General features: G+C 53.0%; 2 protein-coding genes across 10 annotated transcripts in view; both read right to left on the minus strand.

The window, feature by feature from the left end:
- LOC148660395 (copine-6-like) overlaps positions 1 to 11,879 on the minus strand; it is a 28,626-nt gene extending 16,747 nt beyond the window's left edge. Inside the window, exons 1-11 of one of the 3 annotated variants that reach the window (XM_088634332.1) lie at positions 11,223 to 11,857; positions 9,804 to 10,007; positions 9,503 to 9,691; positions 9,340 to 9,414; positions 8,035 to 8,109; positions 6,383 to 6,466; positions 4,548 to 4,637; positions 4,182 to 4,280; positions 3,373 to 3,459; positions 1,358 to 1,417; positions 105 to 238 (exon numbers count right to left, since the gene is read on the minus strand). In XM_088634332.1, the coding sequence (XP_088490458.1) occupies positions 105 to 238; positions 1,358 to 1,417; positions 3,373 to 3,459; positions 4,182 to 4,280; positions 4,548 to 4,637; positions 6,383 to 6,466; positions 8,035 to 8,109; positions 9,340 to 9,414; positions 9,503 to 9,691; positions 9,804 to 9,956 (1,046 nt within the window). In that variant the 5' untranslated portion in view covers positions 9,957 to 10,007; positions 11,223 to 11,857. Of the gene's footprint in view, positions 1 to 104; positions 239 to 1,357; positions 1,418 to 3,372; positions 3,460 to 4,181; positions 4,281 to 4,547; positions 4,638 to 6,382; positions 6,467 to 8,034; positions 8,110 to 9,339; positions 9,415 to 9,502; positions 9,692 to 9,803; positions 10,008 to 11,222 lie in introns of all 3 variants that reach the window. The other 2 variants (XM_088634330.1, XM_088634329.1) reach the window with 2 other exon arrangements.
- A 7,237-nt stretch (positions 11,880 to 19,116) lies between these two features.
- The window catches only part of carmil3 (capping protein regulator and myosin 1 linker 3), a 48,893-nt gene continuing 41,313 nt past the window's right edge, over positions 19,117 to 26,696 (minus strand). Inside the window, exons 32-42 of one of the 7 annotated variants that reach the window (XM_088634327.1) lie at positions 26,154 to 26,233; positions 25,201 to 25,377; positions 23,825 to 24,050; positions 23,627 to 23,737; positions 23,427 to 23,506; positions 23,251 to 23,396; positions 22,817 to 22,956; positions 21,940 to 22,129; positions 21,699 to 21,770; positions 20,663 to 20,779; positions 19,117 to 19,930 (exon numbers count right to left, since the gene is read on the minus strand). In XM_088634327.1, coding sequence (XP_088490453.1) covers positions 19,890 to 19,930; positions 20,663 to 20,779; positions 21,699 to 21,770; positions 21,940 to 22,129; positions 22,817 to 22,956; positions 23,251 to 23,396; positions 23,427 to 23,506; positions 23,627 to 23,737; positions 23,825 to 24,050; positions 25,201 to 25,377; positions 26,154 to 26,233 — 1,380 coding nt within the window. In that variant the 3' untranslated portion in view covers positions 19,117 to 19,889. Of the gene's footprint in view, positions 19,931 to 20,662; positions 20,780 to 21,698; positions 21,771 to 21,939; positions 22,130 to 22,816; positions 22,957 to 23,250; positions 23,738 to 23,824; positions 24,051 to 25,200; positions 25,378 to 26,153; positions 26,234 to 26,696 lie in introns of all 7 variants that reach the window. The other 6 variants (XM_088634326.1, XM_088634325.1, XM_088634324.1 and 3 more) reach the window with 6 other exon arrangements.

Raw genomic sequence — 26,696 nt, forward strand, 5'->3', positions numbered from 1 at the left:
CTTGTTCCTTTGCAGCCTACGCCTGCTGACGCCGCTCCCTGCTGGAGCTGCTCTGTGATGATGTCAGCCTGGCGGACTGCCTCAGCCTGATGATGTCACAGTACCTGTCGTAGTCCTGGCACACCTCGGCCACTGCTGACAGGGCCTTGACATATTCGTTGGGCTGTGATTGGTCGATGTAGTGGAGGGAGGAGTGGCTCTGGGGATCGCCATTGGATGCCGTGAAGTCAATTGCTACCTGAGAAAGAGAGATGTCCAACAAAGTGGGAGAGAGAGACAGAGTGCAGGACAGAGAGACAGACAGACCTGGCTGTCCAGAGAGGACAGACTCAGTGACCACAGCCTGGACACAGAAACTGGAAACAGGCAGACCTGACTGTCCAGAGAGGACAGGCTCAGTGACCACAGCCTGGACACAGACACTGGACACAGACAGACCTGGCTGCCCAGAGAGAACAGGCTCAGTGACCACAGCCTGGACACAGACACTGGACACAGGCAGTGTGTGGTCTCCTGTCACAGCCTGAGGAACAGACAGTGAGCCTGTCTCTCAATAATAATAATACAGTGTGTGATCTCCTGTCCCAGCCTGAGGAACAGACAGTGAGCCTGTCTCTCAATAATAATAATACAGTGTGTGATCTCCTGTCCCAGCCTGAGGAACAGACAGTGAGCCTGTCTCTCAATAATAATAATACAGTGTGTGATCTCCTGTCACAGCCTGAGGAACAGACAGTGAGCCTGTCTCTCAATAATAATAATACAGTGTGTGATCTCCTGTCACAGCCTGAGGAACAGACAGTGAGCCTGTCTCTCAATAATAATAATACAGTGTGTGATCTCCTGTCACAGCCTGAGGAACAGACAGTGAGCCTGTCTCTCAATAATAATAATACAGTGTGATCTCCTGTCACAGCCTGAGGAACAGTGAGCTTGTCTCATTAATATCCGTGTTGTATGTTGTGAGTGAATGAGTCTGAAGTTTAATTGTCTGAAGATTCCCTGTATTCCATGCTAAAATGAAAATTGTCTGTCTTGGTTCCCTTTCCGCATGGAATACACCTTCACCTGTTCCCTTGCAGCTCCCTCCTCAACTGTCTGACAGTTTTATCTGCTCTGGCCACATTGCGGTTCCCTGGACACGCCAAATAAAGCTGATTGAGATTGAATTAGAGAGAGCAGGACAGAGAGCGACAGAGAGGAAAGAAAGAATCCTCCTCTGACTGATTCCAGTTTTACTCCTGTTGTGGCAGAGCAGGAGTGCAGTCTTTAACACTTACAGTGCTGCAACGGCTGACTTACAAAACCTGCCGCTGGCCATGTCCCAGGGCCTGAATAACCTCCAGCAGCAACTCACCGAGAAATGAATCTGACAGCCGGCCAAGATGTAGTCCAGGAAGGAGTAGACCTTCTCAGTCTGAAACACACACAGGTAGACACACACACACTCGTGATGTAGTCCAGGAGAGAGAGAGTAGACACACACACACACTCGTGATGTAGTCCAGGAGAGAGAGAGTAGACACACACACACTCATGATGTAGTCCAGGAGAGAGAGTAGACACACACACACTCATGATGTAGTCCAGGAGAGAGAGAGTAGACACACACACACTCGTGATGTAGTCCAAGAGAGACAGTAGACACACACACACTCATGATGTAGTCCAGGAAGGAGTAGACCTTCTCAGTCTGAAACACACACAGGTAGACACACACACACTCATGATGTAGTCCAGGAGAGAGAGTAGACACACACACACTCATGATGTAGTCCAGGAGAGAGAGTAGACACACACACACTCATGATGTAGTCCAGGAGAGACAGTAGACCTTCTCAGTCTGAAACACACACAGGTAGACACACACACACTCATGATGTAGTCCAGGAGAGACAGTAGACCTTCTCAGTCTGAAACACACACAGGTAGACACACACACTCGTGATGTAGTCCAGGAGAGAGAGTAGACACACACACACTCATGATGTAGTCCAGGAGAGACAGTAGACACACACACACTCATGATGTAGTCCAGGAGAGAGAGAGTAGACACACACACTCATGATGTAGTCCAGGAGAGAGAGAGTAGACACACACACTCATGATGTAGTCCAGGAGAGACAGTAGACACACACACACTCATGATGTAGTCCAGGAGAGAGAGAGTAAACACACACACTCATGATGTAGTCCAGGAGAGACAGTAGACCTTCTCAGTCTGAAACACACACAGGTGGACACACACACACTCGTGATGTAGTCCAGGAGAGAGAGAGTAGACACACACACACACTCATGATGTAGTCCAGGAGAGAGAGAGTAGACACACACACACTCATGATGTAGTCCAGGAGAGACAGTAGACACACACACACTCATGATGTAGTCCAGGAGAGAGAGAGTAGACACACACACACTCGTGATGTAGTCCAAGAGAGACAGTAGACACACACACACTCATGATGTAGTCCAGGAGAGAGAGTAGACCTTCTCAGTCTGAAACACACACAGGTAGACACACACACACTCATGATGTAGTCCAGGAGAGAGAGTAGACACACACACACTCATGATGTAGTCCAGGAGAGAGAGAGTAGACACACACACACTCATGATGTAGTCCAGGAGAGAGACAGTAGACACACACACACTCATGATGTAGTCCAGGAGATAGAGTAGACCTTCTCAGTCTGAAACACACACAGGTAGACACACACACACTCGTGATGTAGTCCAGGAGAGACAGTAAACACACACACTCATGATGTAGTCCAGGAGAGACAGTAGACCTTCTCAGTCTGAAACACACACAGGTAGACACACACACACTCATGATGTAGTCCAGGAGAGAGACAGTAGACACACACACTCATGATGTAGTCCAGGAGAGAGACAGTAGACACACACACACTCATGATGTAGTCCAGGAGAGAGAGAGTAGACACACACACACTCATGATGTAGTCCAGGAGAGAGACAGTAGACACACACACACTCATGATGTAGTCCAGGAGAGAGACAGTAGACACACACACACTCATGATGTAGTCCAGGAGAGAGACAGTAGACACACACACACTCATGATGTAGTCCAGGAGAGAGAGAGTAGACACACACACACTCATGATGTAGTCCAGGAGAGAGACAGTAGACACACACACACTCATGATGTAGTCCAGGAGAGAGAGTAGACACACACACACTCATGATGTAGTCCAGGAGAGAGAGAGTAGACACACACACACTCATGATGTAGTCCAGGAGAGACAGTAGACACACACACACTCATGATGTAGTCCAGGAGAGAGAGTAGACACACACACACTCATGATGTAGTCCAGGAGAGAGAGTAGACACACACACACTCACCCGGCACTTTGTCACCACGATTCGACCTGAGTTCTTGTAGTTTCTTCTCTTGGCTTTGTATTTGGGATTAATACAGTCAAGGGTCACCTGTGGAGAGACAGGCTTGAGTGTGGAGGGACAGAGAGAGACTGGGACAGGCAGAGTCACAGACAGAGAGAGACACTGAGACAGAGAGACACTGAGACAGAGTCACAAACAGAAACACTGAGACAGAGTCACAGACGTGCAGAGGGGTTTTGCAGTGAGACAGTGTGAAACGAGGTCTAGGTGTGAGACAGAGTCACAGACCCAGACGTGCAGAGGGGTTTTGCAGTGAGACAGTGTGAAACGAGGTCTAGGTGTGAGACAGACAGAGTCACAGACCCAGACGTGCAGAGGGGTTTTGCAGTGAGACAGTGTGAAACGAGGTCTAGGTGTGAGACAGAGTCACAGACCCAGACGTGCAGAGGGGTTTTGCAGTGAGACAGTGTGAAACGAGGTCTAGGTGTGAGACAGACAGAGTCACAGACCCAGACGTGCAGAGGGGTTTTGCAGTGAGACAGTGTGAAACGAGGTCTAGGTGTGAGACAGAGTCACAGACCCAGACGTGCAGAGGGGTTTTGCAGTGAGACAGTGTGAAACGAGGTCGAGGTGTGAGACAGACAGAGTCACAGACCCAGACGTGCAGAGGGGTTTTGCAGTGAGACAGTGTGAAACGAGGTCTAGGTGTGAGACAGACAGAGTCACAGACCCAGACGTGCAGAGGGGTTTTGCAGTGAGACAGTGTGAAACGAGGTCGAGGTCTGAGCCAGAGGCACCGAGAGACTCACCTCTCCCTCTCTGCCGCCGCCCTGCAGGTCCGCGAGGGCCGTGAATGCCTCTCCGATGAAGTCATGTCTCCCGCTGGAGTCAAAATCAAACACTGCCAGCTGGGAGGAGAGAGGAACAGTCCACACACACACACACCAACCTCAGTGTCTGCTCTGTCTGCCCCACTCCCACTCCCACTCTCTCCCCTCTCCCACTCCCACTCTCTCTCCCACTCGCTCTCTCGCACTCCCACTCTTCTTCCACACTCCTTTCCCTCTCCTCTCTCTCCCCTCCCACTCCCACTCTCTCCCTCTGGATCTCCAGGAAGGGATCTGAATCTCTGGATCCCTCCCCACGCCCCCTCCCGTCTCTCTGTGACGCAGTACCCTCAGCCTCCTCTGGGGGTCGCCACTGCAGAGGGAGTGTAGGGACACAGTGAAGGGCTCCCACTGTGGGCTGAGGTCATTCTTCACCACCTGCAACCAACACCACACAGTGAGAGAGACTCACGACCCCTGTGCTTGAGCTGTCTCACCTGTCCTTGAGCTGTCTCACCTCTGTGCACCTGTGACCTCTGTCCTTGAGCTGTCTCACCTGTCCTTGAGCTGTCTCACCTCTGTGCGCCTGTCTCACCTCTGTCCTTGAGCTGTCTCACCTCTGTGCACCTGTGACCTCTGTCCTTGAGCTGTCTCACCTGTCCTTGAGCTGTCTCACCTCTGTGCGCCTGTCTCACCTCTGTCCTTGAGCTGTCTCACCTCTGTCCTTGAGCTGTCTCATCTCTGTGCACCTGTGACCTCTGTCCTTGAGCTGTCTCACCTCTGTGCTTAAGCTGTCTCACCTCTGTCAAGCTGTCTCACCTCTGTGCACCTGTGACCTCTGTCCTTGAGCTGTCTCACCTTTGTGCTTGAGCTGTCTCACCTCTGTGCACCTGTGACCTCTGTCCTTGAGCTGTCTCACCTTTGTGCTTGAGCTGTCTCACCTCTGTGCACCTGTGACCTCTGTATTTGAGCTGTCTCACCTCTGTGCTTGAGCTGTCTAATTTCTGTGTGCCTGTCTCACCTCTGTCCTTGAGCTGTCTCACCTCTGTGCGCCTGTCTCATCTCTGTCCTTGAGCTGCCTCACCTCTGTCCTTGAGCTGTCTCACCTCTGTGCACCTGTATCACCTCTGTGCCCCTGTCTCATTTCTGTCCTCGAGCTGTCTCACCTTTGTGCACCTGTCTCACCTCTGTCCTTGAGCTGTATCACCTATGTGCACCTGTCTCACTTCTGTCCTTAATCTGTTTCAGCTCTGTGCCCCTTTCTCACCTCTGTGTGCCTGTCACCTCTGTCCTGGAGCTGTCTCACCTCTGTGCACCTGTCTCACCTCTGTGCACCTCGGTCACCTCTGTCCTTGAACTGTCTCATCTCTGTTCCCCTGTCTCACCTCTGTCCTTGAGCTGTCTCACCTCTGTGTGCCTGTCTCACCTCCATCCTTGAGCTGTCTCACCTCTGTGCGCCTGTCTCACCTCTGTCCTGGAGCTGTCTCACCTCTGTGCGCCTGTCTCACCTCTGTCCTGGAGCTGTCTCACCTCTGTGCGCCTGTCTCACCCCTGTCCTGGAGCTGTCTCACCTCTGTGCGCCTGTCTCACCCCTGTCCTGGAGCTGTCTCACCTCTGTGCGCCTGTCTCACCTCTGTCCTGGGGCTGTCTCACCTCTGTGCACCTGTGTCACCTCTGTCCTTGAACTGTCTCACCTCTGTGTGCCTGTCTCACCTCCATCCTTGAGCTGTCTCACCTCTGTGCGCCTGTCTCACCTCTGTCCTGGAGCTGTCTCACCTCTGTGCGCCTGTCTCACCTCTGTCCTGGAGCTGTCTCACCTCTGTGCGCCTGTCTCACCCCTGTCCTGGAGCTGTCTCACCTCTGTGCGCCTGTCTCACCCCTGTCCTGGAGCTGTCTCACCTCTGTGCGCCTGTCTCACCCCTGTCCTGGAGCTGTCTCACCTCTGTGCGCCTGTCTCACCTCTGTCCTGGGGCTGTCTCACCTCTGTGCACCTGTGTCACCTCTGTGCACCTCGGTCACCTCTGTCCTTGAACTGTCTCACCTCTGTGTGCCTGTCTCACCTCCATCCTTGAGCTGTCTCGCCTCTGTGTGCCTGTCTTATCTCAGTCCTTGAGCTGTCTCACCTCTGTGCGCCTGTCTCACCTCTGTGCGCCTGTCTCACCCCTGTCCTGGAGCTGTCTCACCTCTGTGCGCTTCACCAGCTGCTCGGTCTGGTCGCTGTGCAGCTTGTAGATCTCCAGGAAGGGATCGGACTTGCTGAAGAGGTCCTGTGGAGGGGGAGGGCGGATGAAGAGGGAGGGAGGGAGACAGCGGACCGCAGAGGGAGCACTCCCTCGTCATCATCATCATCCCCGTCGCCGTCGGCGGCTCCACCGGAGCGCTAACAGGGCCGATGAGTCAGCGGCGGCGCCATCTGGCTCCGGGACTCTCAGGGCCGCTGGCGAGGGGCTGCGGCTCATTACTGCCGGTAACTGAACTGAGCAGAATTGGATTTTTCTGCTGAACTGTTTTCAGCTCTTAAGTGCCTGCGTGGGGGAGGGAGTCCACACTTTTATAGATAAGATCTGTTTCTTAATTGTGCCAGCTGTGCTCAGCCACTAGTTTCAGTAGCTGTGGGTGTGAAGTTACTGAGCGCTGTATCAGAGCTGTGTTCAGTCCCTGGTTTCAGTAGCTGTGGGTGTGAAGTTACTGAGCGCTGTATCACAGCTGTGCTCAGCCACTAGTTTCATTAGCTGTGGGTGTGAAGTTACTGAGCTCTGTATCACAGCTGTGTTCAGTCCCTAGTTTCAGTAGCTGTGGGTGTGAAGTTACTGAGCGCTGTATCACAGCTGTGTTCAGTTCCTGGTTTCAGTAGCTGTGGGTGTGTAGTTACTGAGCGCTGTATCACAGCTGTGTTCAGTTCCTGGTTTCAGTAGCTGTGGGTGTGTAGTTACTGAGCGCTGTATCAGAGCTGTGTTCAGTCCCTAGTTTCAGTAGCTGTGGGTGTGTAGTTACTGAGCGCTGTATCACAGCTGTGCTCAGCCACTAGTTTCATTAGCTGTGGGTGTGAAGTTACTGAGCGCTGTATCACAGCTGTGCTCAGCCACTAGTTTCATTAGCTGTGGGTGTGAAGTTACTGAGCGCTGTATCACAGCTGTGTTCAGTCCCTAGTTTCAGTAGCTGTGGGTGTGAAGTTACTGAGCGCTGTATCACAGCTGTGTTCAGTCCCTAGTTTCAGTAGCTGTGGGTGTGAAGTTACTGAGCGCTGTATCACAGCTGTGTTCAGTCCCTAGTTTCAGTAGCTGTGGGTGTGTAGTTACTGAGCTCTGTATCAGAGCTGTGTTCAGTTCCTGGTTTCAGTAGCTGTGGGTGTGTAGTTACTGAGCTCTGTATCAGAGCTGTGTTCAGTTCCTGGTTTCAGTAGCTGGGGGTGTGTAGTTACTGAGCGCTGTATCACAGCTGTGTTCAGTCCCTGGTTTCAGTAGCTGTGGGTGTGAAGTTACTGAGCGCTGTATCAGAGCTGTGTTCAGTCCCTAGTTTCAGTAGCTGTGGGTGTGTAGTTACTGAGCTCTGTATCAGAGCTGTGTTCAGTTCCTGGTTTCAGTAGCTGTGGGTGTGTAGTTACTGAGCTCTGTATCAGAGCTGTGTTCAGTTCCTGGTTTCAGTAGCTGGGGGTGTGTAGTTACTGAGCGCTGTATCACAGCTGTGTTCAGTCCCTGGTTTCAGTAGCTGTGGGTGTGTAGTTACTCTCTCCCTGTCTCTCCCCCCCACGTCTCTTCCCCTGTCTCTCCCTCTCCATGCCTCCCTGTCTCTCTCATTCCCTTCCCCTCTCTCTGTACCCGTCTCTCTGTCTCACCTTGTTGTCCAGTTTCAGGGCTCTGAACTGCAGCTCCACAAACTCATTGGTGCCGGAAACCTCTTCAGCTGTGACCTGACAGACAGACAACAGAACCTGTTTCAATCTGAACACGGCACGCGGTCTGCCAGCAGGGGCAGATCTCTCCACAATCCACAATCCCTGAGCCCCTGACCGCAGTGCACACAGTCTGCCAGCAGGAGGAGATCTCTCCACAATCCACAATCCCCTGACCGCAGTGCACACAGTCTGCCAGCAGGGGGAGATCTCTCCACAATCCCTGAGCACCTGACCGCAGTGCACACAGTCTGCCAGCAGGGGGAGATCTCTCCACAATCCCTGAGCACCTGACCGCAGTGCACACAGTCTGCCAGCAGGGGGAGATCTCTCCACAATCCCTGAGCCCCTGACCGCAGTGCACACAGTCTGCCAGCAGGGGGAGATCTCTCCACAATCCCTGAGCACCTGACCGCAGTGCACACAGTCTGCCAGCAGGGGGAGATCTCTACACAATCCACAATCCCCTGACCGCAGTGCACACGGTCTGCCAGCAGGGGGAGATCTCTCCACAATCCACAATCCCCTGACCGCAGTGCACACGGTCTGCCAGCAGGGGGAGATCTCTCCACAATCCACAATCCCCTGACCGCAGTGCACACGGTCTGCCAGCAGGGGGAGATCTCTCCACAATCCACAATCCCCTGACCGCAGTGCACACAGTCTGCCAGCAGGGGCAGATCTCTCCACAATCCACAATCCCTGAGCCCCTGACCGCAGTGCACACGGTCTGCCAGCAGGGGGAGATCTCTCCACAATCCACAATCCCCTGACCGCAGTGCACACAGTCTGCCAGCAGGGGCAGATCTCTCCACAATCCACAATCCCTGAGCCCCTGACCGCAGTGCACACGGTCTGCCAGCAGGGGGAGATCTCTCCACAATCCACAATCCCCTGACCGCAGTGCACACAGTCTGCCAGCAGGGGGAGATCTCTCCACAATCCACAATCCCTGAGCCCCTGACCGCAGTGCACACAGTCTGCCAGCAGGGGGAGATCTCTCCACAATCCACAATCCCTGAGCCCCTGACCGCAGTGCACACAGTCTGCCAGCAGGGGGAGATCTCTCCACAATCCACAATCCCCTGACCGCAGTGCACACAGTCTGCCAGCAGGGGGAGATCTCTCCACAATCCACAATCCCCTGACCGCAGTGCACACAGTCTGCCAGCAGGGGGAGATCTCTACTACCGCCCCCTGCCGCTGTACAGGAGATTGTGCTCAGGAAGCCCCCCCCCCCCCCCGTACCGTCATGAGGGCCCTCCCTGCCGGCTTGCCGTTCCTCAGGAGCAGGGGCCTGGTGACTCTCTTCTGAGACACCACCTGGGACAGAGGCGGAGAGAGAGGGGGGTCAGGGCGTGGGCGGGGGGCTCCCGGCCCGGCGGCGGCGGCGGCGGCGGGCTGGCGGTACCTGTCCCAGCGTGCACTGCGCCGTGCCCAGGTGGTCGTCCTCGCGGACCTGGGGCTCCGCGCCCACGTCCCCCTGGGCGTCGAACACCTGCAGCTCCAGCGGCTGCACCTCCTGGAACAGGTACTGCAGGCAGAGGGCGCTAGAGAACTGGGGGGACACGCTGGAGCGCACCACCTCCGTCCGGCCGGCCTGGGGGCGCACACACACACAGAGAGACAGAGAGAGAGAGTTGGGGGGCTTCTCTCACAGCGCACAGAGCAGGAGAGGGGGACACAAGTTTGGTTGAGAGGGTGCGGCTCACCTCCACCCAGCCTCCGTCGCTCTGCACCTTCACAATGACGCAGGGGTTAGGCTTCGCCAGCGTCTCTCGGGCCAATAGGAACTGGCAGGACACCCGAAGCTCCACCCTCGACAAGCCCAGGTCCAGTGATTGGCCGTCCTTGCCGTCAGTCATGCTTCTTACCTGCTACGGCCAACCAATCGCAGCAGAGCTCAACCTGTCAACCTGACACAGAGCCTCACATCAACAATGGGCACCAGCTCAACATCCCAGAAGCAGACAGCAAGTGAGACTCAGAGCATCTCGTTTCTAATGAGGATAAAATATTCCACATACTGCACCCATCGCTGGGGACAATAAGCTCTGGACACTCCTGTACATTAACACTGCACTGAGAGAGAGGGGTTCATACAGACACACTGACTGACTGGACACTCCAGTACATGAACACTGCACTGAGAGAGAGGGGTTCATACAGACACACTGACTGACTGGACACTCCAGTACATTAACACTGCACTGAGAGAGAGGGGTTCATACAGACACACTGACTGACTGGACACTCCAGTACATTAACACTGCACTGAGAGAGAGGGGTTCATACAGACACACTGACTGGACACTCCAGTACATGAACACTGCACTGAGAGAGAGGGGTTCATACAGACACACTGACTGACTGGACACTCCAGTACATTAACACTGCACTGAGAGAGAGGGGTTCATACAGACACACTGACTGACTGGACACTCCAGTACATTAACACTGCACTGAGAGAGAGGGGTTCATACAGACACACTGACTGGACACTCCAGTACATTAACACTGCACTGAGAGAGAGGGGTTCATACAGACACACTGACTGGACACTCCAGTACATTAACACTGCACTGAGAGAGAGGGGTTCATACAGACACACTGACTGACTGGACACTCCAGTACATTAACACTGCACTGAGAGAGAGGGGTTCATACAGACACACTGACTGACTGGACACTCCAGTACATTAACACTGCACTGAGAGAGAGGGGTTCATACAGACACACTGACTGACTGGACACTCCAGTACATTAACACTGCACTGAGAGAGAGGGGTTCATACAGACACACTGACTGACTGGACACTCCAGTACATTAACACTGCACTGAGAGAGAGGGGTTCATACAGACACACTGACTGACTGGACACTCCAGTACATTAACACTGCACTGAGAGAGAGGGGTTAACACAGCAAAGACAGAGAAATGACAGAATTAACAACAGGATGAGTGTGAGGAGAAAAGACAATCCGTCTAGGAAGACTGAAGTAGCGAAAGGCGAATGTTGAGAGCAGAGAGATGGAGAGACGGTGTGATCGGAGGATGGGAGAGAGAAGGAGATGCAGGAGAAGGGGGTGTCTAGAGCTGGAGAGAGGAGTGAGGAGACAGAGAGACGCACCAGAGGAGCAGAGGTCCAGTCCCGACGGTGAAGAGCCCAGGTCCAGAGGAGGAGGAAGGATGAAGAAGAGCGAAGAGTGAAGAGCGAAGACCGAAGCGATATCTCTCCTCCACGCCGCAGTCGCTCAAGGACTGGGGAAGACTGTACTGAGAGGAACAGATCTACTCCTCCCTCTCTCCTGCTTCTCTCTCTCCCCCTCCTCTCGCTCACTTAATCCTCCCCTCCTCTCCTCCCTCTTTCCTCTCTCTCTCCATGCTCTCCTCTCTCTCTAATCTCTCACCTCTCTCTCTCTAATCTCTCACCTCTCTCTCCTCTCTCTCTCTAATCTCTCACCTCTCTCTCTCCTCTCTCTCTCTATCTCACCTCTCTCTCTCTAATCTCACACCTCTCTCTCTAATCTCTCACCTCTCTCTCTCTCCTCTCTCTCTCTATCTCTCACCTCTCTCTCTCTAATCTCTCACCTCTCTCTCCTCTCTCTCTCTCCTCTATCTCTAATCTCACACCTCTCTCTCTAATCTCACACCTCTCTCTCTCTAATCTCTCTCCTCTTTCTCTCCTCTCTCACCTCTATCTCTAATCTCTCACCTCTCTCTCTAATCTCACACCTCTCTCTCTCTAATCTCTCACCTCTCTCTCTAATCTCACCTCTCTCTCTCTAATCTCACACCTCTCTCTCTCTAATCTCTCACCTCTCTCTCTAATCTCACACCTCTCTCTCTAATCTCTCTCCTCTCTCTCTCCTCTCTCACCTCTATCTCTAATCTCTCACCTCTCTCTCTAATCTCTCACCTCTCTCTCTCTAATCTCTCCTCTCTCTCTCTAATCTCACACCTCTCTCTCTAATCTCTCACCTCTCTCTCTAATCTCTCACCTCTCTCTCTCTAATCTCTCACCTCTCTCTCTAATCTCACACCTCTATCTCTAATCTCTCACCTCTCTCTCTCTAATCTCCCACCTCTCTCTCTAATCTCTCACCTCTCTCTCTCTCCTCTCTCTCTAATCTCTCACCTCTCTCCTCTCTCTCTCACCTCTCTCTAATCTCTCACCTCTCTCCTCTCTCTCTCTTTAATCTCTCACCTCTCTCTCTCTAATCTCCCACCTCTCTCTCTAATCTCTCACCTCTCTCCTCTCTCTCTAATCTCTCACCTCTCTCCTCTCTCTCTAATCTCTCACCTCTCTCTCTCTAATCTCACACCTCTCTCTCCTCTCTCTCTCTAATCTCTCACCTCTCTCACCTCTCTCTCTAATCTCACACCTCTCTCTCTAATCTCTCTCCTCTCTCACCTCTCTCTCTAATCTCTCACCTCTCTCCTCTCTCTCTAATCTCTCACCTCTCTCTCTCTAATCTCACACCTCTCTCTCTCTAATCTCACACCTCTCTCTCTAATCTCACACCTCTCTATCTAATCTCTCACCTCTCTCTCACCTCTCTCTCTTTAATCTCACACCTCTCTCTAATCTCACACCTCTCTCTAATCTCACACCTCTCTCTCTAATCTCACACCTCTCTCTCTAATCTCACACCTCTCTCTCTAATCTCTCACCTCTCTGCCTCTCTCATCCCTCCCATCCTCTGCCCCTTCCTCTCTGTCCCTCTCAGATCAGCAGTTATACAGTCACAGATATTACATCATTGGACACAGGGGCTAAATGTTAAAACTGCCCCCCTCTCTGTGTCCCTTAGAGTGGGTTAATCTGTGGTGAACTGTAAGCAACTGTGTGTGCTCCCAAATATGAGTGGGTCTGACTCTCAGTCCCTCAGAGCAAAGTACAATAATGACTGACTGGACACTCCAGTACATTAACACTGCACTGAGAGACAGGGGTTCATACAGACACACTGACTGACTGGACACTCCAGTACATTAACACTGCACTGGGAGAGAGGGGTTCATACAGACACACTGACTGACTGGACACTCCAGTACATTAACACTGCACTGAGAGAGAGGGGTTCATACAGACACACTGACTAACTGGACACTCCAGTACATTAACACTGCACTGAGAGAGAGGGGTTCATACAGACACACTGACTGACTGGACACTCCAGTACATTAACACTGCACTGAGAGAGAGGGGTTCATACAGACACACTGACTGGACACTCCAGTACATTAACACTGCACTGAGAGAGAGGGGTTCATACAGACACACTGACTGACTGGACACTCCAGTACATTAACACTGCACTGAGAGAGAGGGGTTCATACAGACACACTGACTGACTGGACACTCCAGTACATTAACACTGCACTGAGAGAGAGGGGTTCATACAGACACACTGACTGGACACTCCAGTACATTAACACTGCACTGAGAGAGAGGGGTTCATACAGACACACTGACTGGAGACAGGGAGTTAGTGTTTGAAGGGATTAAAGTGATTTACTGACAGTCTGGTTCTTAAAATTGCAGAGAGCACACACACACACACACACACACACACACACACACACACACACACACACACACACACACACCCCTTCTGTATGGTATTAACTCTCTCTCTATCCCCTCACCTCTCTTTCTTAATCTCTCTCACTTTCTCTTCATTCCCAGCATCGCCAAGGATAAAGTTCCATTTCCATGGTTACCTGCGGGACTCTGAGTTTAACTCTTCGAACGCCAAGACGCAGGTTTACAGCTTGTCTCCTCTCCCTTTCAGAACAGCTGACCCCCTGGGGCTCCAGAGTGTCCCCTCTGGAGGAGAGAGAGGCAGTCCTCCTGCCACTCTGCATCACTGACACACAGAGGATACATGGACAGACACTGACTGACACACAGAGGATACATGGACAGACACTGACTGACACACAGAGGATACATGGACAGACACTGACACACTGACACACAGAGGATACATGGACAGACACTGACACTGACACACAGAGGATACATGGACAGACACTGACACACTGACACACACAGGATACATGGACAGACACTGACACTGACACACAGAGGATACATGGACAGACACTGACACTGACACACAGAGGATACATGGACAGACACTGACACTGACACACAGAGGATACATGGACAGACACTGACACTGACACACAGAGGATACATGGACAGACACTGACTGACACACAGAGGATACATGGACAGACACTGACACACTGACACACAGAGGATACATGGACAGACACTGACTGACACACAGAGGATACATGGACAGACACTGACACTGACACACAGAGGATACATGGACAGACACTGACACTGACACACAGAGGATACATGGACAGACACTGACACACTGACACACAGAGGATACATGGACAGACACTGACTGACACACAGAGGATACATGGACAAACACTGACACTGACACACAGAGGATACATGGACAGACACTGACACTGACACACAGAGGATACATGGACAGACACTGACACTGACACACAGAGGATACATGGACAGACACTGACTGACACACAGAGGATACATGGACAGACACTGACTGACACACAGAGGATACATGGACAGACACTGACTGACACACAGAGGATACATGGACAGACACTGACACTGACACACAGAGGATACATGGACAGACACTGACACTGACACACAGAGGATACATGGACAGACACTGACTGACACACAGAGGATACATGGACAGACACTGACACTGACACACAGAGGATACATGGACAGACACTGACTGACACAAAGAGGATACATGGACAAACACTGACACTGACACACAGAGGATACATGGACAGACACTGACACTGACACACAGAGGATACATGGACAGACACTGACACTGACACACAGAGGATACATGGACAGACACTGACTGACACACAGAGGATACATGGACAGACACTGACACTGACACACAGAGGATACATGGACAGACACTGACTGACACACAGAGGATACATGGACAGACACTGACACTGACACACAGAGGATACATGGACAGACACTGACACTGACACACAGAGGATACATGGACAGACACTGACTGACACACAGAGGATACATGGACAGACACTGACACACTGACACACAGAGGATACATGGACAGACACTGACTGACACACAGAGGATACATGGACAGACACTGACACACTGACACACAGAGGATACATGGACAGACACTGACACTGACACACAGAGGATACATGGACAGACACTGACACTGACACACAGAGGATACATGGACAGACACTGACACACTGACACACAGAGGATACATGGACAGACACTGACTGACACACAGAGGATACATGGACAGACACTGACACTGACACACAGAGGATACATGGACAGACACTGACACTGACACACAGAGGATACATGGACAGACACTGACACTGACACACAGAGGATACATGGACAGACACTGACTGACACACAGAGGATACATGGACAGACACTGACTGACACACAGAGGATACATGGACAGACACTGACACTGACACACAGAGGATACATGGACAGACACTGACTGACACACAGAGGATACATGGACAGACACTGACACACAGAGGATACATGGACAGACACTGACACACTGACACACAGAGGATACATGGACAGACACTGACACTGACACACAGAGGATACATGGACAGACACTGACTGACACACAGAGGATACATGGACAGACACTGACTGACACACAGAGGATACATGGACAGACACTGACACTGACACACAGAGGATACATGGACAGACACTGACTGACACACAGAGGATACATGGACAGACACTGACTGACACACAGAGGATACATGGACAGACACTGACTGACACACAGAGGATACATGGACAGACACTGACACTGACACACAGAGGATACATGGACAGACACTGACTGACACACAGAGGATACATGGACAGACACTGACACTGACACACAGAGGATACATGGACAGACACTGACTGACACACAGAGGATACATGGACAGACACTGACTGACACACAGAGGATACATGGACAGACACTGACACTGACACACAGAGGATACATGGACAGACACTGACTGACACACAGAGGATGCATGGACAGACACTGACACACTGACTGCACTGACACACACAGGATACATGGACAGACACTGACTGACACACTGACTGCACTGACACACAGAGGATACATGGACAGACACTGACAGAGTAACTGAACTGACACACTAACTGAACTGACACGCTGTGTGACACAGTAATTGAACTGACACACTGACTGAATTGAAACATACAGTCACAGTAACTGAACTTACACACTGTGTGACACAGTAATTGAACTGACACACTAAGTGACAGTACACTGACACACTGAGTACACTGACACATTGAGTGACAGTACACTGACACACTGAGTACACTGACACACTGAGTAACAGTACACTGACACAGTGAGTTCACTGACTCACTGAATGACAGTACACTGACACACTGAGTGACAGTACACTGAAACAGTGCATGAACTGACACACTGAGTGACAGTACACTGACACAGTGAGTACACTGACACACTGAGTGACAGTACACTGACACAGTGAGTGACAGTACACTGACACAGTGAGTACACTGACACACTGAGTGACAGTACACTGACACACTGAGTACACTGACACACTGAGTGACAGTACACTGACACAGTGAGTGACAGTACACTGACACAGTGAGTACACTGACACACTGAGTGACAGTACACTGACACAGTGAGTACACTGACACACTGAGCGACAGTACACTGACACAGTGAGTACACTGACACAGTGAGCGACAGTACACTGACACAGTGAGTACACTGACACACTGAGTGACAGTACACTGACACAGTGAGTACACTGACACAGTGAGCGACAGTACACTGACACAGTGAGTGACAGTACACTGACACACTGAGCGACAGTACACTGACACAGTGAGTACACTGACACACTGAGCGACAGTACACTGACACAGTGAGTGAATTGACACACTGAGTGACAGTACACTGACACAGTGAGTACACTGACACAGTGAGCGACAGTACACTGACACAGTGAGTGAATTGACACACTGAGTGACAGTACACTGACACACTGAGTACACTGACACACTGAGTACACTGACACACTGAGTAACAGTACACTGACACAGTGAGTTCACTGACTCACTGAGTGACAGTACACTGACACACTGAGTGACAGTACACTGAAACAGTGCATGAACTGACACAGTGAGTGACAGTACACTGACACAGTGAGTACACTGACACACTGAGTGACAGTACACTGACACAGTGAGTACACTGACACACTGAGTGACAGTACACTGACACACTGAGTGACAGTACACTGACACAGTGAGTGACAGTACACTGACACAGTGAGTACACTGACACACTGAGCGACAGTACACTAACACAGTGAGTACACTGACACACTGAGTGACAGTACACGGACACAGTGAGTACACTGACACAGTGAGCGACAGTACACTGACACAGTGAGTGAATTGACACACTGAGCGACAGTACACTGACACAGTGAGTACACTGACACACTGAGCGACAGTACACTGACACAGTGAGTACACTGACACACTGAGTGACAGTACACTGACACAGTGAGTACACTGACACACTGAGCGACAGTACACTGACACAGTGAGTACACTGACACACTGAGCGACAGTACACTGACACAGTGAGTACACTGACACACTGAGTGACAGTACACTGACACAGTGAGTGAATTGACACACTGAGTGACAGTACACTGACACAGTGAGTGAATTGACACACTGAGTGACAGTACACTGACACAGTGAGTACACTGACACACTGAGTGACAGTACACTGACACAGTGAGTTAATTGACACACTGAGTGACAGTACACTGACATACTCACAAGTTCCCCAGACTTTACAACACAGAAGAGAGTGGATTGGAAAGAGAAAACAGAAACAGGAACGAAAACATTTGAGGTAATTTGCGCCCCCTGGTGGAAATTTGTGGTAATGGCATATTTTAGATTAGCTAAATTTAAGTGTTTAATTACAATCCTAATAGAACAGACGTGACTGGAATTCATTATGCTTTAGTCAATGAGCTGACACAATAGGTAATATATACATGCTTATGCTTTTAGCCCTTCCTTCTCCCAGGTGCCCCAGTCTGTCAGCAGATGGCAGCTGGACTGTGATGTAGATCCTCTCAGCGAGTGAGAGGAGGAGCTCGAAACATGAACCCCTGGGTGTTAAAAACTCCATACCTTGATCACGGTGTCTCTGTCCATCTGGGATCTCCTGTGTGTGTCTCTGTCCATCTGGGATCTCCTCGGTGTCTCTGTCAGTGAGTCTCTGTCCATCTGGGATCTCCTGTGTGTGTCTGTCAGTGTGTCTCTGTCCATCTGGGATCTCATGTGTGTGTCTCTGTCCATCTGGGATCTCCTCAGTGTCTCTGTCAGTGTGTCTCTGTCCATCTGGGATCTCCTGTGTGTGTCTGTCAGTGTGTCTCTGTCCATCTGGGATCTCATGTGTGTGTGTGTGTCTCTGTCCATCTGGGATCTCCTCAGTGTCTCTGTCAGTGTGTCTCTGTCCATCTGGGATCTCCTCAGTGTGTCTGTTGGTGTTACAGTTTAAATATATTCTTTAATTCTTTACACAGAGGGTGGTGGGGGTGTGGAACAAGCTGCCCAGGCATGTTGTTGATGCCAATACCCTGGTTTTTCACAAGAAACGGCAGGATGAGATCCTCTAGGAGGCTCTACTTTATACAGAGGGTGGCAGGAGTGTGGAACAAGCTGCTCAATCAATTAGCACCTAGCAGCCCCGAGCGGCTCTTCTCATCTATGACCCGTGTCGTCGGCCTGCGGGTGTCTGAACGACACTCTGTCTGTACGACCAACCCAGCAGCGGCCCGAATGAGGGACAACCTTCTCATGGGGAATAACTGCGCATTTATTCATCTCTTACAAAATATATTACACTTGCATCGAGAAAGAAAGACGAGGAGGACAGGGGGGTGAACCGGATGTCAACGGACAGCCAGCGAGGCTGCTGTGGGTCAGTGACACAGTAAAGCCATGTGCGACAGCGTGAGTCTCAATAATCACAAGGGCGCAGTCAGGACAGGTCAGCGCGGAGCTCAGCGATACGTCTCAATATTTACATCGCTTGTCAGAGGTACGCGGCCCAAGCAAATCTCAGCCGTCCAGCACTTTACAGCAGCAGTTGTAATAATAATAATAGTCATAATAATAGTCATAATAATAGTAATAATAATAATAATAATAATAATAATAATAATAATAATTCCAGGCTCTGAATGGCTGTGATGATTATGTGTACTTGTAACACCACACTGCCCTCTGGTGTTGTCTGGTGGAATGGCAGGATGGTTCAGCAGCTGGTGTCTGTGCGTCTGTCTCCCTGGGCCGACAGGTAACCGACCCCCTCACCTCCACCCTGCGGGGCCCTGTTGGGGTTTATCCACACAGCCGCCTTGAACCTCAGCAGTTTGTATGTTCTGTACAACGTGTAGGCTGACGCTGCTCTCCTCAGGATTACACACACACACACACACACTGCCCCTGGAGGAGGCACATGGAAAGGTTCCAGAGCTGCAAACAGTCACCAAGAACGTTTCTGAGACAACCGTTGTCATGGCGACCCCATTCTTGGTTTCCCATGGTTTCCCACTGCTGTTGTCACGACGTCTCGCTGTTGCCGGGCACTGCGTTCCCATCGCCTAGAGACCACCGAGAGAAGGAACAGAAGGCGGGCGGTCAGACAGACAGACAGGCACGCCGGGGGTGAGACAGGCAGTCAGACAGACAGGCACGCCGGGGGTGAGACGGGCAGACAGACAGACAGGCACGCCGGGGGTGAGACGGGCAGTCAGACAGACAGGCATGCCGGTGGTGAGACGGGCAGTCAGACAGACAGATAGGGACGCCGGCGGAGAGACGGGCAGTCAGACAGTCAGGCACGCCGGGGGTGAGACGGGCAGTCAGACAGACAGGCATGCCGGTGGTGAGACGGGCAGTCAGACAGACAGGCACGCCGGGGGTGAGACGGGCAGTCAGACAGACAGGCATGCCGGTGGTGAGACGGGCAGTCAGACAGACAGACAGGGACGCCGGCGGAGGGACGGGAAGTCAGACAGACAGACAGGCACACCGGGGCAGAGACGGGCAGTCAGACAGACAGACAGGCATGCTGGGGGTGAGACGGGCAGTCAGACAGACAGACAGACAGGCACGCCGGGGGTGAGACGGGCAATCAGGCAGATGGACAGGCAGACAGGTGATGTGACAGACAGACAGGCACGTCCATCAGTGAGACAGGAAGTCAGACAGAAAGATGGACATGCCGAGAGACACACAGGCAGTCAGCAGAGGGAAAAGCAGCATTGGCACTGAGACCAACAGTTGGCCAGGCAGACAGACAGGAGGTCTGTCACACATTCGGGCAGTCAGACCTCTCTCGGGACAGTCCAGGGACTTGACTCGGGCGTTCAGGGGGATTCTGGGCTTCTTCACAGGGGGCTTCTTCTCCGAGGACCTCTCTTGAGGGCTGGGGCTGTCCTTCTCACTGCCTGATTAAGACCGACAGGATGGGCCCCATGAGTGAACAAGACAGACGGGCCAAGAGGGTGACACACAGAGACAGTAACACACACACAGGCCGACAAACAGACAAGCAGACACAGAGACAGACAGGCAGACACAGAGACACAAAGACAGACAGACAGAGAGACAGACAGGCAGACACAGAGACACAAAGACAGACAGGCAGACACAGAGACACAGAGACATACAGGCGGACACGAAGGCAGACAGACACAAAGACAGACAGACACAGAGACACAGAGACATACAGGCAGACACGAAGGCAGACAGACACAAAGACAGACAGATACAGAGACACAGAGACATACAGGCGGACACGAAGGCAGACAGACACAAAGACAGACAGACACAGAGACACAGAGACATACAGGCAGACACGAAGGCAGACAGACACAAAGACAGACAGATACAGAGACACAGAGACATACAGGCGGACACGAAGGCAGACAGACACAAAGACAGACAGACACAGAGACACAGAGACATACAGGCGGACACGAAGGCAGACAGACACAAAGACAGACAGATACAGAGACACAGAGACATACAGGCGGACACGAAGGCAGACAGACACAAAGACAGACAGACACAGAGACACAGAGACATACAGGCGGACACGAAGGCAGACAGACACAAAGACAGACAGATACAGAGACACAGAGACATACAGGCGGACACGAAGGCAGACAGACACAAAGACAGACAGACACAGAGACACAGAGACATACAGGCGGACACGAAGGCAGACAGACACAAAGACAGACAGACACAGAGACACAGAGACATACAGGCAGACACGAAGGCAGACAGACACAAAGGCAGACAGACACAAAGGCAGACAGACACAAAGGCAGACAGACAGACAGACAGACAGACAGACAGTACCTGTATCACAGGACAGGGCTTTCCTGGTTCTCTGCGGTTTGATTGGAGCAGAGTTTCGGACCACCTCGTCAGCTGCACAACAGCCACAGTCACCGTCAGTGAACAACAGCGCCCCCTCACACTTTACAGGCACAGCAGTGGAAGTGCAACTAACTTGATTATAAATAATAAAATATTCCTTTCCTTTACTCACTTGTTTTTTTTCATTTTCTCCCCACAACTGTTTGTGTGTGTCAGTTACCTTGAGTGACAGCAGTGTCAGCCTGTCCAAACACAGGCTTCACAGAGGCAGGCGGGACAGGGGGCGGTGCCCTTCTCTCATTGGCTCCCTCTGGCGGTGAGGTCACAGAGGAAGGCAGGTCAGGGTCAGGGGTCACAGGAGGGGGCAGGTCTGGAGACCTGAGGGAGCTGTTCTGCTGGTTCTCTGGCTGCTGAGAACAGGAGTGAAACGTCACAGGAGGAACTGAGCTGAGTGTGAACACTAACACACAGACCACAAGACACACACAGACCACAAGACACACACTGACACACACTACAACACACACACTGACACAGGAGCACACTGACACACACCACAAGACACACACTGACACACACACTGACACACACACTGCTAGACACACTGCTAGACACACTTGCTGGCTCACTGTCTCAGGCACACAGAGACCTGTCTGCACACACCTTGCTCGGGACAGAGGGACAAGCACACACACTCACACACACTCACACACACTCACACACACTCACACACACTGTCTCAGGCACACAGAGACCTGTCTGCACACACCTTGCTCGGGACAGAGGGACAAGCACACACTGACACACACACACTGACACAGGAGCACAGTGACAGACACACACACTCACACACACACAGGAGCACAGTGACAGACACACACACTCACACACACTGTCTCAGGCACACACACTCACACACACTGTCTCAGGCCCACAGAGACCTGTCTGCACACACCTTGCTCAGGACAGAGGGACAAGCACACACACTCACACACACACACACACTCACACACACACACACACTGACACAGGAGCACAGTGACAGACACACACACACACACACTGTCTCAGGCCCACAGAGACCTGTCTGCACACACCTTGCTCGGGACAGAAGGACGCTGTCTCTGTCTTTCATTGCCCCTGTCTCTCTCCCCTCCTCCTCCTCCTCTCTCCCTCTGCTCTCCTCTGGCTGGCTCGCGCTCTTCCTCCTCCTCTTCCTCCTCCAGCGATGGTGGGCCTGGAGTGCGAGAGAGAGAGAGAGGAGCCCATGAGCAGCGTCTTCGTCTTATCATGAGATCTCTAACGCACAGACGGGCTCCAACATCTCCGCACACATCAACAACCCTGGGGGCCCATGCAGCCCGGCCCAGGCCTTTGAAAGGTGGGTGGGAACTGGGGAAACATGCAAACTCCACACGTACAGTGTTCCAGAGTGGAACCCAGAGCCGAGGGTCAGCAGCCATGACACTAACACCAGGCTCACTGAGACAGCTGGGGCTGTGGGACAAACAGGCGCAGGGGGGCGCAGTACCCGAGCTCTCCAGCAGGTGTCTCTGCCTCAGGCCGGCCAGGCTGGGTTTGCTGGACTGGGGCGGCGGCTCCGGTTTCACAGGCTGGGCTGGGACCTCCGAGCCTGGAGACGTCCCGCGGTCGTCCGAGGCCCGTCTCTCCACCTCCCTGTCTGCCTGCCTGCCCTGCGCAGGCTGTCTGTCTGTCTCCCTGTCTGCCTGCCTGCCCTGCGCAGGCTGTCTGTCTGTCTCCCTGTCTGCCTGCCTGCCCTGCGCAGCCTGTCTGTCTGTCTCCCTGCTCTGCGCAGCCTGTCTGTCTGTCTCCCTGCCCTGCGCAGCCTGTCTGTCTGTCTCCCTGCCCTGCGCAGCCTGTCTGTCTGTCTCCCTGCTCTGCGCAGCCTGTCTGTCTGTCTCCCTGCCTGCCTGCCTGCTGTCTGCAGCCCGTCTGTCTGTCAGTTTGCTCTCTGCGGCCCGTCTGTCGGTCTGCCTCTCCACTCCAGACTCGGGTTTCTGAAAGAGGGAGAGAGAGACCTGAGAGATGCAGCGGCAGCCCCACAGCGCCCCCTGGTGCCCGCCCGGCGCTGGCCCGCCTCGCACCTTGGACTGCACCTGCTTGGCTGCCAGGCTCATCGGCTTGCCCAGGCCCATGCCCGGGAGGGGCACCCCCTGCACCGGCCGCGCCTCCACCAGGCCTCCCGCCCCGTCCCCCGGAGAGTGCACCTTCTTCCCATCAGCCCCTGGGCTCCGGGTGTCCTGGCTGGAGGACTCGGCCTTCCCAGCATTCCCTGGGGGCTGCAGCAGGGAGTACAAACCCTCCGGGTGACTGAAGACGAGAGAGAGAGAGAGAGGAGGGATGTGTGTCAGACTCTACACAGACACTACACACAGGTACGCACAGACAAGACACTGCACACAGTGCTGGGACAGGTGAGACAGGTCCACACAGACAAGACACTGCACACAGTGCTGGGACAGGTCCACACAGACAAGACACTGCACACAGCGCTGAGACAGGCAAGACAGGTCCACACAGACAAGACACTGCACACAGCGCTGAGACAGGTGAGACAGGTCCACACAGACAAGACACTGCACACAGCGCTGAGACAGGTGAGACAGGTCCACACAGACATGACACTGCACACAGCGCTGAGACAGGTGAGACAGGTCCACACAGACAAGACACTGCACACAGCGCTGAGACAGGTGAGACAGGTCCACACAGACAAGACACTGCACACAGTGCTGGGACAGGTCCACACAGACAAGACACTGCACACAGCGCTGAGACAGGTGAGACAGGTCCACACAGACAAGACACTGCACACAGTGCTGGGACAGGTCCACACAGACAAGACACTGCACACAGCGCTGAGACAGGTGAGACAGGTCCACACAGACAAGACCATGCACACAGTGCTGAGACAGGTGAGACAGGTCCACACAGACAAGACACTGCACACAGTGCTGGGACAGGTCCACACAGACAAGACCATGCACACAGCGCTGAGACAGGTGAGACAGGTCCACACAGACAAGACCATGCACACAGCGCTGAGACAGGTGAGACAGGTCCACACAGACAAGACCATGCACACAGCGCTGAGACAGGTGAGACAGGTCCACACAGACAAGACCATGCACACAGCGCTGAGACAGGTGAGACAGGTCCACACAGACAAGACACTGCACACAGCACTGAGACAGGCGAGACAGGTCCACACAGACAAGACACTGCACACAGCGCTGAGACAAGTGAGACAGGACCACACAGACAAGACCATGCACACAGCGCTGAGACAGGCGAGACAGGTCCACACAGACAAGACCATGCACACAGCGCTGAGACAGGCGAGACAGGTCCACACAGACAAGACACAGGTCCACACATGTCGATTGATTTGAAACTTCAATTGGAGAGCCTCCCTGGAGAAACAGATGGAAAGGGAGCCCAGTCGTTCCCCGAGCCGTACCTAGGGGGCGCTGTGCGGCACTCTTCCCCACAGGCCCCTCCCCCTGCCCCGGACTCCGCGTCCTGATTGGCCGCAGGGGGGTTGCGGTTCCGGCGGAAGCCGAAGATGGACAGCATGGTGCGCCTCTTCTTCCTGTGCGAGCGCAGCGACTGGGACTGGTGCAGAGCGGAGAGCTGGCTGCCAGGGGGACAGGCGGACAGAGGGAGACAGGGGGTTAATTCGGGTGCGTTCTCTGGCCGAGCGTCGAGTGGGGGCTGGCTCCCGCGGTATTGATTATTGATTGACTGGGTGCTGCCCGGAAACGCTCGGCTTCATTGCGGTGTCGCGGTGTCGATGATATTCAGCGCTGTGAGGTTTCCCATCGACTTGTACTGTACAGTATAGCAGGCCTGGGATTGGGGTCAGACTGGACTCAGGGCTTGGGGTTCGGGGTTTGGAATGGACTCAGGGTTCAGGGTTCAGGGTTCAGCCTGGACTCAGGGCTCGGGGTTCAGGGTTCAGGGATCAGGCTGGACTTGTGGCTTGAGGCTCAGGGTTTAGGGATCAGGCTGGACTTGTGGCTTGGGGTTCAGGGTTCAGGGATCAGGCTGGACTTGTGGCTTGGGGTTCAGGGTTCAGGGATCAGGCTGGACTTGTGGCTTGAGGTTCAGGGTTCAGGGATCAGGCTGGACTTGTGGCTTGAGGTTCAGGGTTCAGGGATCAGGCTGGACTTGTGGCTTGAGGTTCAGGGTTCAGGGATCAGGCTGGACTTGTGGCTTGAGGTTCAGGGCTTGGGGTTCAGGGATCAGGGATCAGGCTGGACTTGTGGCTTGAGGTTCAGGGCTTGGGGTTCAGGGTTCAGGGATCAGGCTGGACTTGTGGCTTGAGGTTCAGGGCTTGGGGTTCAGGGTTCAGGGATCAGGCTGGACTTGTGGCTTGAGGTTCGGGGCTCCGGGTTCGAGCGAGGCCCCCACCTGTCGGGCAGGACCCTCTTGGTGTAGAAGTCGGGCAGCCCGTCGTCCAGCCTCGTCACGGCGCCGTTCTCAGCACAGTGCTGCGCAGGCAGAGAGAGACAGACGGGTTAGGAACGGGGGGGCGGGAGGGGAGACCCCTCGACAAGAACCCCTCCAGGGCAGCTCGGGGACCCACAAAGCACCGGCGGATTCGAAAGAGTCAGGGAAAGTAAGAGGGAGAGAGAGACAGGCAGAAAGAGGAGAGAGACAGGTTAAAACAACAGTGAGAGAGACAGGCTAGAGATCAGAGAGTGTTAGACAAGATGTTGCTGACGAGTGTGAGAGAGAGAGACGGGTCAGAGATCAGAGAGTGTTAGACAAGGTGTTACTGACGAGTGTGAGAGAGACGGGTCAGAGATCAGAGAGAGTTAGACAAGGTGTTACTGACGAGTGTGAGAGAGAGACAGGTCAGAGATCAGAGAGTGTTAGACAAGGTGTTACTGACGAGTGTGAGAGAGAGGCGGGTCAGAGATCAGAGAGAGTTAGACAAGGTGTTACTGACGA

This window comes from Lepisosteus platostomus, chromosome 6, assembly GCF_059453375.1.
Source record: "Lepisosteus platostomus isolate fLepPlt1 chromosome 6, fLepPlt1.hap1, whole genome shotgun sequence".
Taxonomy (NCBI): Eukaryota; Metazoa; Chordata; class Actinopteri; order Semionotiformes; family Lepisosteidae; genus Lepisosteus; species Lepisosteus platostomus.